The 14,911-nt window shown below is 31.3% G+C and overlaps 1 protein-coding gene across 12 annotated transcripts in view; it reads left to right on the top strand.

Annotated features, from left to right (window-relative positions):
• The window catches only part of LOC109858523 (potassium voltage-gated channel protein Shal-like), a 171,955-nt gene that overhangs the window by 155,479 nt on the left and 1,565 nt on the right, over positions 1-14,911 (top strand). For 2 of the 12 annotated variants that reach the window (XM_020435867.1, XM_020435864.1), the window contains one exon: positions 13,004-13,559. The exons of 2 other annotated variants lie outside the window; for them this stretch is intronic. In XM_020435867.1, coding sequence (XP_020291456.1) covers positions 13,004-13,072 — 69 coding nt within the window. In that variant the 3' untranslated portion in view covers positions 13,073-13,559. Of the gene's footprint in view, positions 1-1,756; positions 2,620-13,003; positions 13,560-14,911 lie in introns of those variants that run through there. 8 more of the 12 variants (XM_020435869.1, XM_020435865.1, XR_002250627.1 and 5 more) reach the window with 7 other exon arrangements.

Genomic DNA, 14,911 nt, shown 5'->3' with positions numbered 1-14,911 from the left:
ATAAATTATGTATATGAGCAAACCGCGCTTCTGCGTTCTCAGCCATGACACAAAGAACACATCCCAACAATCCTCTGCACAATTCCTAAGCAATCCTTCTGATTTTTTCAACTTGATAGTGCTTTTAAGAGCGATTGATTCTAGGATTGGCTTAGTAAGCACTCGCTTTTAGCTAGGAAAGATCATCTTCATCCACTGCGCTTTATTTCTTATGGAATCCTTGCATTCTTAAGAGACGCGTTGTGGGGCTGTGCACTTTATATACGTGTATATATACATCTATATAATTCATATATAGATATTATATATATTATATATGCGTGCATCTTGTGTAGAAATGGCTGATTTGGCTTTCACAGATTTAGGGCGCTTTTACGGGTAGCAGTTTTTTTAGATTTTGAATGTTAAACACTTTAATTGCACAACGCACGAAAATCTCTCATATATTATTATATTAAAAAAATTGTGTCAAGATATTTTTTCAATTTTACTTAACATAAAAAGATGCGTGTTCTATTTGTTGGAACTATGATGGACGGCAAAATGCAAATTAATTGTTATTTTCATTTTTTGACTTTTTCGTTAATTTCTAAAATAATTTGTCTAATAATCATCAAAAAACATTGCAAGTTGATAATATTCCTCTTTCTTGCCGTTTTTCAATAAAACTTTTATTATGCTTGAAAACTTTCTTACAAGACGCAAGACTTATCTCGAAAAATAATCATGTAATTGATTATCATACACAATGTAAATTGTACACAAAGTAAATAAACAAAAACAAAGTCAATAAACAAAAATGATTTATCTTGATTGTTTGCGATTCGCGTGAAATACAGATATAAAATATTCAACATCGTTATCGTTCTATGAAAGAGTGATTGTTTTTTTTTTTATATTTTGAAAGCAATAATTATTTAGTTTTTATTTTTTATGAGTTTGCAATTATTATTAATAAGTATTACTAAACGTTCAACTCGAGCATAATTAACGCACTTATTTATATTTTCTGAATAACAATAACGAAATACATTTGTTATGTAATTTCATATTAAATAATAGTGGTAATATTACAAATATAAACTTTGTATTTATATTTTTTTACAGGAAATTATTAATATGAGTTAATCAACATCATGCAACGCTCGCGCTATGTTTAAACATCAAAGAGTGTATTTCTCGGTAATTTGAAGTTATGTCTTGCATACATATGTGAAACAGTAAATATTAATGTACGAAAAATATCAAAGAACTTCTTATCGTATTATATTTACTGTTCCACTGCTATCGTGTGAAGCTCGTAAAATTTCTGACCAATTTGATCTCGCCGGCGAATGCGAAAATTGACGATCGACACTGTGACGCATTGGTTTCGTATTTCGTATTTTGTTCTTATTTTGCAACACGTATGTATATACGTTTCATCTATATGTTGCCTTTTTGCAGGTTTGCCGCATCTTGCAGCGCCTACTATGCATTTTTCTTCTTTGTTTACAATTCGGCCAAAAAAACACGCAAAGATTAGAAAAAAAATTCTGACGATTGCAATGTTCGTGCCATTTGTTTTGTTTTTTTTGTTTGTTTGTTACATTGTTCGCGAATAAGTTTTTTTTACTATTCTTGTTTGTTATCTTCTTTTTATTTGTCTTCGCTTATGATGTCTATTTGTTGAAGCGAATCTTTTTTGGCTTTATTCCCACGTGAGAGCGCGGGGAAACACGAGAATTGTACATTTTGTTTGTTTTTTTTTTTTCAGCAGAAACGCGCCCACAGCGAAACGAAATGTGTCGGGAATTTGCATGCGGGCGGAGGTCAAGCGTAAAGAGCTGTAAAAGGGAAGCCAACACCCGTAGTTTCTCTCACACTTTCTTTTCCCACAGTTTCGCGACTTTCTTTTGAGGCTATCTTCGGAGATGTATATCGGCGATTGTGAAGTATGAAGCTTCGTGTCTCTCTCCAGATTTTACGGTCCGAGCAACATGTTTTCTTTGCTGTTTTTAACCCTCTTTTTACGCCTTCGCAAATGTATAAACGCACGTCATAAAACTAAAATTTGTTTTTCACAGATTCCACAAATAGTAGGATTTATTTCATTTGCACATCCGAGGCACATGGTGTTCTAATAGTTGCTGTCTATTCGAATTTTTAGGTCGCAGATAAAAACAATTTGACACAAAGTTTACCGAAAACAATGGAAAAACAGGTCAAGAACATCTAATTAACATCGATTAAAAGCTCTTCCTGCATGAAAAACAGAAATTAATTATGTGACCTTATTGCCAATTATTTATATTTCCAATGACGCATTTAAAAACAGAAAAAAGACAATGATAAATCCTTGCAAATTGTGACGTATTCAGAATTACTTACGTCGTAACGACATATAACAAACAAAATCGCAATTAAGTGATAAGTTTGTCTGCACACCACAACTGATGTTTAATTCGTGGTTGCAGATTACACTGGCTAAAATTGTGTATTTTATTGTTTTGTTGTTGTTGGATATTGCAATATATATTTTAAAATACATTTTGAAATAATTGAACGTGTATGGAAATATTTGTAATTTTAGTCTGTACATATGGGTTAAACAAACTTCACATCGTACGTTCTTAACACGTTTAAAACAACACATTAAATGTTTAAGTAAAACAAAAATGTGTATATAAATTCCTATTTCATACATAAAATGGTTGGTATATTATTTGTAAATTATTTGCCAATATGTTAGTATAATTAATATATATACTTATAACATTAAGTATTATATGCTCTCTTTTTCTTCTCCCTTTCTTTTTATATTATTAGATAGATAGGTAGATAGATATATTTTATTGCTTCCTTTCTAGATTACAATTTCTGTAACAAATCTCTATATTATTATTTGTATTAAAAGTTTTAATCTAACTTTATTATTACATCTAATTTTTATTATTAGAACACTATATTTTTTTATACTAATGTAACTTTTCTAATAATGTAAATAAAATAAGTAAATAGAGACAAATTTAATGTATACACGTTTATCATTTTAATTAATAAATAAATAAGATCGTGAAAATAAAATTTCAGATATCAAGACAAATGCGAGCTAATATATAAGTTGCTTGTTTATTACGTATCACGTTATTGATATATATCAAATGTTTCGATGTTTTTGGATCTTTTTCAGTGATTAACAAGAAAAAAGTAAGCTATTAATTACAAAATTGATAACAGTAAACACTAAGTGCAAAGCATAATTTATCGTCATTTAGTCAAAGAAATAAGAAAACACTAGTGACAATCATCAAATTCACTTTAGTACAAGATTATTTAGTACAAGATTATTGTATCAACTTTTTATTTAATAGTTTATTTTTGTAACAAGTTAATGAAAAATTTAAAAATCACATAGTTTACAACTAACTACAAAATTTAATCGCGCGCGGTAAGAACCAATACGCTGAATATTTTGCAGAATAAATATATTTATATATATATTTATATACAGGGTGTCCGACAATTACTTTGGCATCTGTCGTAGGCAGATAGAAGGGGTTATTCTGTCGAAAGTCCTATACCATCTTGCAAGATTCGCAATAATTAACGAGATATGAATTAATAAAGATCCGCGAATGAGCGTGCAGCCACGTGCATAATAATAGCACAATGACAGTTTAGTGTTTCGCGCGTTCACGCCGTAGCAACGGAATAGGAGGAGTTAGTATAATAACATGTGATATATACATAAACTATACATAAAAATCAATAATTACCGACAACTAAACGCGAAAGCATGGACCTTATATTTTTTTCATCAAAATAAATAAATTTAATGTCAAATGTCTCTCAAAATTGAGTTTTTTTTTTAAATTTATGTAGTTAAATACGAGATCTATGTTTTCGCGTTTAGTTGTCGGTAATTATTGATTTTTATGTATAGTTTATGTATATCACATGTTATTATATTAACTCCTCGTATTTCGTTGCTACGGCGTGAGCGTGTAAAACACTGAACTGTTATTGTGCTATCATTATGCACGTGGCTGCACGCTCATTCGCGGATCTTTATTAATTCATATCTCGTTAATTATTGCAAATCTTGTAAAATGGTATAAGACTTTTCGACTCACTCAGACACTTTTCGAATAACCCTTTCTGCCTACGAGCGATGATACGGTAATTAACGGACACCATGTATAAAAATATTTATATACATATTTATATATAAATTATATATTGAGGTATATTTATTCCGCAAAACAACCAGCGTATCGGTTTTATCGGTTAAATTTTGTAGTTTTATATTTCTTTTGGTTTTGTTAATTACTGAGGAAGATCTAAATAAAGAGATCGACACGTTTGATATATATCAATAAAGTGATATATACAGTACACAGCGCGTCACTGAATCGCGGAATAGACGCGGGGATCGGAGGGCAAGCGGGCCGAACGATTCGTACGGCGCTTGTTGGCGAGCAGCCGCCCCGCTTGCTCTCCGATCCCGCACTTATTCCGCGATTCAATGACGCGCTGTGTACATATGTACAGTAAGGAGCATAACTGGATCAATAGTAAGAAATTTTTAGTAAATCATTATTTATTGCTGCAAATAATACGTGATACGAAAAATAAGTTTTGTATATATATACATCTTAGATTTAGCTTATGTAAGATACTTTTACGGATTGAAAAGAGCGTTTTATTTAAATATAATAAAGAAAAATAGTTGATTCAATTTAGCACCAGCAAAACTATAGCTTATAAATAGAATGTTTACATCAAATGTTCTAGCAACATGTTTACATCTAGCCGTTCCATATGTTTACATTATATAACCTTACGTCTTAGCATTCAATTCCTCGCAGTCAGTCAAATGAAAAAACACACGAATAAAATAATAAATATGAAGCCAATTTCTTTAGATTGTATTTTAAAAATTACTTCTCTACCTAATGACGGTTTATCAACGCGTCAAGTTGCAGAAAAATGTAGTCAATCAACAGTCCAAACAATAAGAAAAAAATATTGTAAAAATACATTATCAAAAATTGGAGGTAAACCCAAAATATTATCATCGCAAGAAACGAAGAATTGTACGTTATATTACATTTGGTGAAGCTTCAAGTGCCAGTATGGCTGCAGAATTATTCAGGAAAGACACAAATATACGCATAAGCAAGTGGACGGGTTGAAGGACTCTTAAAAAAGCTGATTTTAAAAGTATTAAGAAAATAAAGAAGCCAATGTTATCAAAGAAGAATATTAAACTTTGAAATTTGCCAAAAACTATCAAAACTGGACAATTGCTGAATGAGAACGAGTCATTTGGTCAGATGAACCAAACTTAATAGAATTTGTTCTGATGATATTTCTTGGTGTTAGATTCGTAAAAATGAAACTCTTAAATCGACACGTAAAGAAAACAATAAAACATGGAGGCGGATCCATAATGTTTTGGAGATGTCTAACAGCATTCGGTGTTGGTTCATTGAACCGAATTAATGGCATTATGAATCAATACATATACAAGGATATTTTATAAGAATATCTTTTAGATGCTGTTGAAAATATGCTTTTTGAAGAAAAAAATGTAATTTCCATGCATGACTGTGATCCCAAGCACACAGCTAAAAGCGTGCAAAATTGACTTGATACTAAAAAATTTTCTGTTTTGTAGTGGCCTGCACAGAGCTTTGACCTTAACCCCATAGAAAATCTATGGAGTTTATTAAAAAGGCGGATGCGAGATTCGTATGATTCTCAACCAACATCAATCATAGAAATGTATATTACGAGTAAAGAACAATAGGAACAATTATCTACAGATTATTGCAGAAATTTAATAGAGAGTATGTCGAATTTAATTAGTGCAGTTTTGCAAACAAAAGGATTGTGGACAAAGTATTAAGAATAAATAACATAATAAATACTGCCAAATTTTGAACGTGGTGCCAAACCGAGTCAATCTATATTTGTTGCTATTAATAAATAAAAAGACAGTAATTGTTAAAACAACTTCTTATGTTATTTTTAACTGTGACAAAAATATATGTAATATTAAGTTTTTTATATTCGTTAATGTTTTTAACACTAAATAATGATTTATGTAAAAGTTTGTGGTTATTGGTTCAGTTATGCTCTTTACTGTATATATATATATGTATATATACACAAACAATTTGTATATGGCTTGTATTTGCCTTGATATTTAAACTTTTATACAGGTTTAATGTACTTTGATGTAATAACTGATATATATACATATATATATATATATATATATATACTAATTGCCTTTATTTTTTTTATATGTAACGTAAACTTTTTTTATATCTAACATAAAAAAATTAAAGAAATTAGTTTACTCTGTACATATAATTGTAGTGATAATGTTTGATGAAAGTGTAATTGAATGTTACGATAGTGATTATTACAGGCGCACAAAGGACGTACATTTATATTTTGGTAGAATTTACTATCGCTCGCTTGCAGTTACGCGTTAACCGAATTCTCGTAAATGTCTACTAAATTTCGTATAAACCAGCGGGCGCGTCAATACGGCGAATAAATTTAATCGTAAAAACATCTTTACGACCGCCGAATCTAAATTGAGTGCATTTAAAAGCGTGACGTAAAGTTTTGTTTAAATTTCCAATGCTTATTTTGCGGATTAACTCGATTAAGTTCTCAATTTGTCTTTTATGAATCTCGTTCTGGTTAAATAAAAATGAAGGTTAAATTTTATTTGATTTTGAAGTGTATATCTTATTTGTTAAAAATAGTTCACTATTTAATCGATTAAAAACATTTATATAGAATTTATACAAAAAAAAGAAAACAATTTTGATAAAGAAAGGATAGAACGTCATTTTATGTATCTCTCTCGCATTTTTAAAACAATTTTAGAAATACATTATTATTTAACTTATATAAAGTAGAAACTGCTTATCAATTTAAGGAATTTCAAACGTCTATATTTTTAGTACTTAAAACAATTTAGTTCTGCTATATATCCGCGCACATTTAATTAATAATACGGTATTTATACATTGCATGTGCATCACAAGCAAAGTATCGCCGAATTATACAAGCCAGAAAAATAATGGAAGCATAATGTTTCCATTTAATATGCTTAAATCAAAGTTATCGATCGTATATTTACATATCATGAATTTGTTTTTGAATAATGTATTGATATATTATTGCAAATTATGTTCATATCTCTTTCATGACAAATTTTATGTATATATATATTTTATTTACATCGGGCCTGTATAATTATATGCGCATTTGTCTCTCTCTCAACTGTTTTTATATATCTGAAATTATTTTATACATGTTGTATTTATTGAGATATATACGAATATATTATAATATATATAGTAAATTATTATGTGTGTAATATAAACGATAATACAAACGGTGGTAAAAGTGCCGATGAGGGGAGCAGCCTCTGATGACTTTGACCTTGACATATATTATCAAGATTATGGCCCCGAGTAAGATTCCGGTTTTATCCGACGGTCGTTGTTTGTTTACAAGTTATAAACAAAAGAAGTTTTATAAATGAACTCTTATGTTCCGACATTATGTACATTTTGTTCATGTTATGTGTAGGCAGGAGGGCTTTGCTCCCCTCCCCGCAGGGGCAGTGGCTTCGTCTCTTCTCCTGTATTCTCTCTCGAGAAAAAAAGAAGAACGGCTTTCGATTAAATGTCGTTTCATGTCGAAAGCGTGTACGTGATTATTTCAAAGGGGGAGCAGAGGGAGAGGCAAAGCCACTCTCCCTGCAGGGGGGCAAAGCCCCTCCTTGCCTACACGCTTACACTTAAATGTGCAAAGTTATATATATGGAGTATTTAAAACTAAAACATCAAGTATGTTGAAGTATTTATTAGATAAAGTTTACTCATTATTTCAAAACAACCATCTATGCGTATATCGAAAGTATACAATCTTTTGAACAAAAATTCTCTCCCTGCGGAGGGCAAAACACACTGTCTCCACGTGTACACATAAATGTTTGTGTGTAACACATATAATTTTGTAAATACATCTCACATTTACTTCTGCACTGTGACCAGAGTCAAAAAACGATGTCGTATTGATTACACTTTTTCTGTTAATAACTTATAAACAAACAACGATTGTCGGATAAAACCTTCGAAATCTTACTCGAAGCCACGACCTTGATAATATGTTAAGATCAAGGTCATCAGAAAAGCTGCTTCCCTCACATCAACAGGTTTACCTAACTTATTTTTGCAACACAGATTTACATTTATTTTGAATATAATAAACTTTTTTCATTGATGAACAATTATTTTATATACTTTTAGAAAGAATAAATATATTGTTTCTATATAAATGCATGATTTTTTTAATTCCAAAAATGTCTTTCAATATGCAAAATAAATACTTTTTGAAAACTTTTCGAAATATAGCACTATTTTGTTTAAATTAAAGTATCATATCAAAAGCATCATCATTTGATTTTTAGTTAAAAATATTAACAATTTTTAGTTCAAAATATTAACAATGCAAAAAGTTATAATTTTTTAAGCAAACAAACTTTTTTCAGAATTTTTTTTTAAACATAATGATACCATAAATATTAACTTTTTACAATAGAAATATATTCTATATTCTAAACTGTTTAAACTTTATCTCAGAATTTTGGCAACTCAATTTAACAAATAGTTTTCAAATAGCAGGTGACTAAAAATTAACTTGAGTCAAATTGACTCAGTAAAATTAACTATGACAAGTACGTTCGAAAAGAAAGTAAGAACGGAAAGTTAAACAGACAATTTATTTTTTTGTTTGTTTCTTTACCAGCATTTTTTACGCATTAGAAACGTTTGCATATTAGAAACATGTATTTATGTACAACATATCTACAAATTTTTGTTGATAAACGCGAACTGTACTTTGTCGTACTTTAGTTTTTATATTACATATTTTTCGCAAGTTGCGCGTGAAATTTAAGAATTTCAAGAGACGTAAGTGTCAGGAATTTTGTAATAACTATATATTTGATCTTTGTTGCACACAGAACGCTCTTGCGTTTTATCGTGTTTTTCCGTAAAAATACAATAATTTCGCTCAGTATATACTGCATTGCGTTTTTAAATATTCATACAAACGGCACTCTGTGCAAACTGTTCGCGCTCTTTTGTATTATTAATAAATTTGTTAAGTATTATTAGAAGAATATGATTGGAATATTTGTGCAGGACACTTTTATGCGCGAAAGAAAGAAAAAAACATACATAAATCAAACTTCATCATAAATTTCATAATCGGACCTAATCTAATCTAACTTCATTTCTTTTTTAAATGAAAGTCACGATTCGTTTTTGCGTTTAATTTGACATTCCAGTGCGTTCAAAAGTTCATTGTCATTTTATTATTATTATCATAAAAACGGGAAAAGATAACGTAATAACACAATTAAATTGCTTATATCATTTTGCAAATTTTCTTTGTTTACCGATTGATTGCAAATTTGAAAACGATCCAAAGATAAAAGATCAAAAGGTTCTGCTTATTGCCCACTTGCGTTGGGCTATTTATTAGTTTGCTATTGCTTATTATTTTGGTTTTCTCAACAGTTTGATTTTCCAAATCAATTAGAAAATACTCGCACATGTGCTGCTCGTTTTGTTCGATGTGACATACAAGCTACTATTGTATATGTTAGCTACTCTATATATACATCGCAGATCAGCTCTGTACAATATTGCTGCTTTAAAACGGGCGCGTGCTTGGCCTGTATTCGAACGAGCATCCTCATACGATTGATCCATTCAATCTCGCGACATGTCACGATTTGGTGCACTTATGCGTGCATGCAAAACGTAACTGGAGTTTCTTGGTGATGGATTTATCAAGGTTTGTCAGTGCAAAGAAATTATATCAAACCGGACGCTGTTTTCGTTGTGAAGATCGCGCAGAAGATTAAGAATCGCACGTACGACAGACGTGTCGCGTTTCGGAGTCAATCAACGAGAATCTGAAATTCGCCGAGAAAATTTATTGCATCGCAGAATCGAGGAAAGCGGAAGATGCGCGATCGTGGTCGTCGTGGTCGTCGTCGTCGTCGCTGGACAAGGCCGAGCAGCGCCGAACTTTGTTTTTTTTTTTTTTTTTGTGATTTAAATAGAAGGAGAGAAGCGCGCGGATATTTGCGTAGTTCTTTTTTAGCGTCATTCTGATCACAGTGAATATATTCTGCCGTACGTGGAAATACATATATATAATGTATCTTTAAAGAACACGCGCCGTGCAATCATATAAACATACTCTTGCTTGCGAGAAAAGAATAATGCGCGAAAGTAATACCTCGGATCAAAATAAGATATGACGCGAAGAGAGATGTGTGTATGTCGAGCGTTTTATATTTTTATTCGAATCTTCTTCTTCAAATAACGTCGACGTGATGTGTATAGATAGATTAAACATTAAAAAAGGTAAAAGTTAAATTTAAAGCGTGAACGTAAATTCTATGTCTGCGTCATAGCTTAATTTGATCGGTATGGCAATAAACACATTTTACACATTATATATATTATTATATTATCATATAATTTTGTCTATAAATTTTTTAGAATAAGACGAAAGAAAATATATTCACTTCAACATTTCAGGTTTAATTAAACTGCTTTGTTTATATTAAAGCAATTGATTTACGAAGGTTGGTTTCTATTTTCTTAAAGTTGCTTCTACGCATTTATGTTTTTTATAGAATGCGAATGCTTGTACAATACGCTTGAGAGAAAAAACAGTCTTACATAGATTTATACTATATATTGTAGAGTTTCTAAAACTAAAATCATATCCCGATTAACGTCTACGAATTTTCCCAGACTTTTTTAACTTTATTTCTCTCTCTCTGTAGAAGTAAACGTCAGTTTTTACACGATGTAAAACAAGAGCAAATTGCGCAGCAATTAATTATGTTCCTGCTTTATCTTCCTCCAAATCGATCGTTATCTTGGCCGCACTCACGCTAGCAATCGCAAAATCGATTTACGATTACCGCTAATGCTACTTGCTAATAGCGTACTTAAACGTCCGAGATAAGACTGATCTGTTGCTATCAACCACGCGGCGCGCGCGCGCGCGAAAGTCACGCTGCTGGTGTATTAAGTGCGACACAATAGTCTCTGTAAAGTTAATATAATAGTATTTTGTTAGATTAACGCTTGAGAGGATTATGCTGTCAGGACGAGTCTGTAAACTTGACGTTACAGAAACAACGTAAAGTATAACAACGTCTTGGTTGTTAACCTTGCGCTGCGATGTTACGACTGTTATTGAACAGCGTTAAAATTGTTATTATACGATTTACGTTCGTCAAAACAAAAAGCTTTGCACACTTAGCATGCCGCTATCAAAACAGCGAATGATTTTTATCTGTCCCGAGCTGTATATTTGACTTGAATAAAACATGCGCAAGTATCAAACGAATCAACTATCAACGAAATTAAACGTCTTAATTCGACCTTGTGCACCGTTTGCTTTTTTCTATCATCATGGTTTTTACATGTTAAATTTGTTCTTGTTCTATTGGTGTTATAATGGATGTTGTTGTTGTCTTATCTTCCTTATAATACATATATATGTATATAAAACTACGTTGTCGGTGTTTATCTTGCAAAAGAGTTCTCAAAGTCGTTTTTGTTTCTTACAATTATTTATTTTTTCTCATATATGGGGTGTCCGAAACTTTTTTACGCAGCCAAAGTGTGAAGATAGTTTAGATTATTCTGAACAGGAAAGTCATGTATCATTTTGCAAAATTTTTAATAATTATTAAAATATTTATTAATTAATATGAGCACGTGGGAAGCAATCGACTGAACTCTATAGACGTGTATATATAAGACCATATGTAATAATTTTCAGCTGCAAAGAAAGATTGCTTACTTTATACGGTCTCTTAGCAACGAGAAGCGGAGTAACGCAGCAAGCGACATGTAGCACGATTTCTTGTTATCAGCTGATATTGATTTATTGATTTTCTAAAAATCACATGTTTTTATACACGCCTACAGAGCTCGGATCATCGCTTTTTACGCGCTCACTGGCTTACGTTAATTAAATTAATTAACAACATAATAAGTAATAATAGTATTACTCTTATAGGACCAATTATTATACAATATTATAATTACTTATTATATAGTATTATTACTTATAGTATTTGTGATTTATACATATATATATTTATATATATACATATAGTATAGTGATTTATATATGTATATACAATATAAGTATTAATTAATAACATAATAAGTATTGCGAATTTTGTAAATTGATACATAACTCTGTGTGTGTGTATATGTGCGCGTGCGCGCGCACTTCTAATGATCTAACTACTACTTTTATACTTCAGCTGTGTCAATAAGTTTCAGACACTTTATATACGACGCATGCTTTTTTATTCATTTAGTGCACGTGTAAATGAAAACTTCCTCTTCGTCTTGCTCTCTCACGCTCTTGCGTCTCTCTTTCGTTCTTCCATTTCTTCGGAAGACCAGAAGCGGAGACTTTATCTGATTCCCTCGTTCTCGGGAGATTCACTCATGCTTTTAAGAGGAAGTATAAAGCATAAGAATCACTCTCGTCATTTGTCTAATTGCATTGTAATTCGGCTGTGTTTATGTCAAAAATCACTTTTCTTCAATGAGAACGGGAAAGATACATTGTATGGTGATGAATCGGTTCCGCGAAAAGGGAAGGGCTTTTCCTTTTCATGCGCCGTTTTATTCTGACTCGCAGGCCAATCGGACAGCAAAAAAAAAAAAAAAAGTGCGCGTAAAGAGAGAAATTTTTTTCTCTCTCGTGGAACTGATTTATTGCTTCGCAGTGCATGAAGAAGAAACACATGTGGCGAAAATAGTGATGATAACGAGCGAGGGAAAGAGAGCGAAATGAAGAATAGCGTGCAGCTCGTATGGAATCGTGTTCAAACGAGCTGGTTCAATGTGCAAAATGCCATTTGTTTTAGGAAATGGCTCGAAGGGAGCGGCTGCTCCGCCGTTTGACAGAGGGGATGACCCCGCCACCGTCACCGTAATCGACATCTACTTCCCCTCCGTGTACAATGGAGTCATTACTAAGAAGTAGCCATCTATTTTTGTTTTTTAAATTCTATTTCAATGTTTAAATAATTAACTTAACGTCATAGTTTTTCAATGTGGAAATAAAATGATTAAGGGAATGCTAGAGTCGTCTACTTTACCGACGTTTTGTAAAAACGATAAATATCGATATTTTCTGTACCGAAAACAAAACAAATTTAAAGATGCAAATGAGTAACGCGAAAACCTGTAATTGTGTCGGAAACGAGAAAAAAATGAATATAATCATGTTTGCTCGTTTTTGACGGCTCCAAAAAAATTGCATTTACTTAAATTCTTCACTTCTGGCATTTTAAATTCTGGTATTTTTATTTTATTCAATAATTATAAAATTTATTCAGTAATTACATATATATACAATATATATATATACATATACAATATACAATATATAATTGGATGAAGCGTCGGTATTGCAAACGACTTCAGTATTCTTTTAAGTAATCATATAAATTATCGATTAAATAATTAAAAAAGTAATGTAAAAACAATAAATTACATCGTAAGTGTCTTTAAATCAATTTACTGTCAACCTAATCCCAGAATTTTTTTATTTCTCCCCAAAAATTATAGATGTTACTAAACTAATATTTGAAATTACAAATAATCTAATTTTCTTATATTTTTATTTTACTTGTGGTAGATATATACAGTACATTTGTGATTAAAATTGAGTAATTAAAAATAACGCACTAACGTTTCTTGTATTTAATAATAAAAATTAATATTTACTTTTACATTTGTATAAAATATGTGATGTTTTTCTAAATTAATAAGTTTAGTAGTCTCGGTGTTGAAAGTTGCGTCACTTTCTTGAGAATGACATATATAGATGTATATTTGATGGCTATACCACAGGTGACTGGCAATTTGTATCAAGTATAATAATGTTTAGTCCCTTCTTAGAATTCATCTACATTATCTAGAATCCATTAACAATCGGTGGGACGCTCGTTAACTGCGCTGACGACAGAAAGTCGATAGTTAATTACGCAAATGAAGGGATCTCTCGTTAACGGCGAACACGACTACGGTAGATCGTTAAGTAACGTGCTTATCGTTTCGATCGCCATCGAAAGTGCATAGATCAGTGACTGCGCGCGAATTTCCTTCGATTCATCCTCGTCTAAATCTCGGTTATAATCGCATTAGATTGCATTTGGCTTTTAAATCGGGTGATAACTTTTATCTCTTCATAGCGCACGCGCGCGTTGGTAGACACGTTGTTTGTAGAGCGGGAAAACGAAATGCGGCTTGACATAATATCAAAATGCAATTCACGCTTGTGTTTGTTTATCGAATCTTACAATATATTGTTTGCATGTGTGGCTGAATAAATTTTAAGATGTGATTGTGATTAGAGTCCTGATTTGATTGTACAGGATCTGGTTTTCGAGAATATATTTAATTTTGTCGCACCTTATATAGGTGCGACATCTAGAAAATAAAAATCTATTTAATTCTTTATTTAAATTTTCATTAAAAGTAAATACGATACAAAGTAAATCTATACTTTAATTTATTTTATTTTAAAATCGGTAACATATTAGGCAGAAGAAAATGTGTGTGTGAGAAAGAGAGAGAGAGAGAGAGAGAAGGTTTTTATATTAATGATAGAGAAATTTGTCTGCTCTCGAATTCATAATAAAAAGTAAACAAAAAAACGATTGTTGTTACACAGTTGCTCATAACAGTAGCTTTGAACAACAATAACAATAAATTGTTACACAAACCGATGAAGTGATGTAGACAATTATAGTAGCCTTTAATGACTA

This window comes from Pseudomyrmex gracilis, unplaced genomic scaffold, assembly GCF_002006095.1.
Source record: "Pseudomyrmex gracilis isolate BER0280 unplaced genomic scaffold, ASM200609v1 scaffold_210, whole genome shotgun sequence".
Classification (NCBI taxonomy): domain Eukaryota; kingdom Metazoa; phylum Arthropoda; class Insecta; order Hymenoptera; family Formicidae; genus Pseudomyrmex; species Pseudomyrmex gracilis.
The sequence above is the reverse complement of the archived record's forward strand: the minus strand, read 5'-3'. Positions and strand labels throughout refer to the sequence as shown.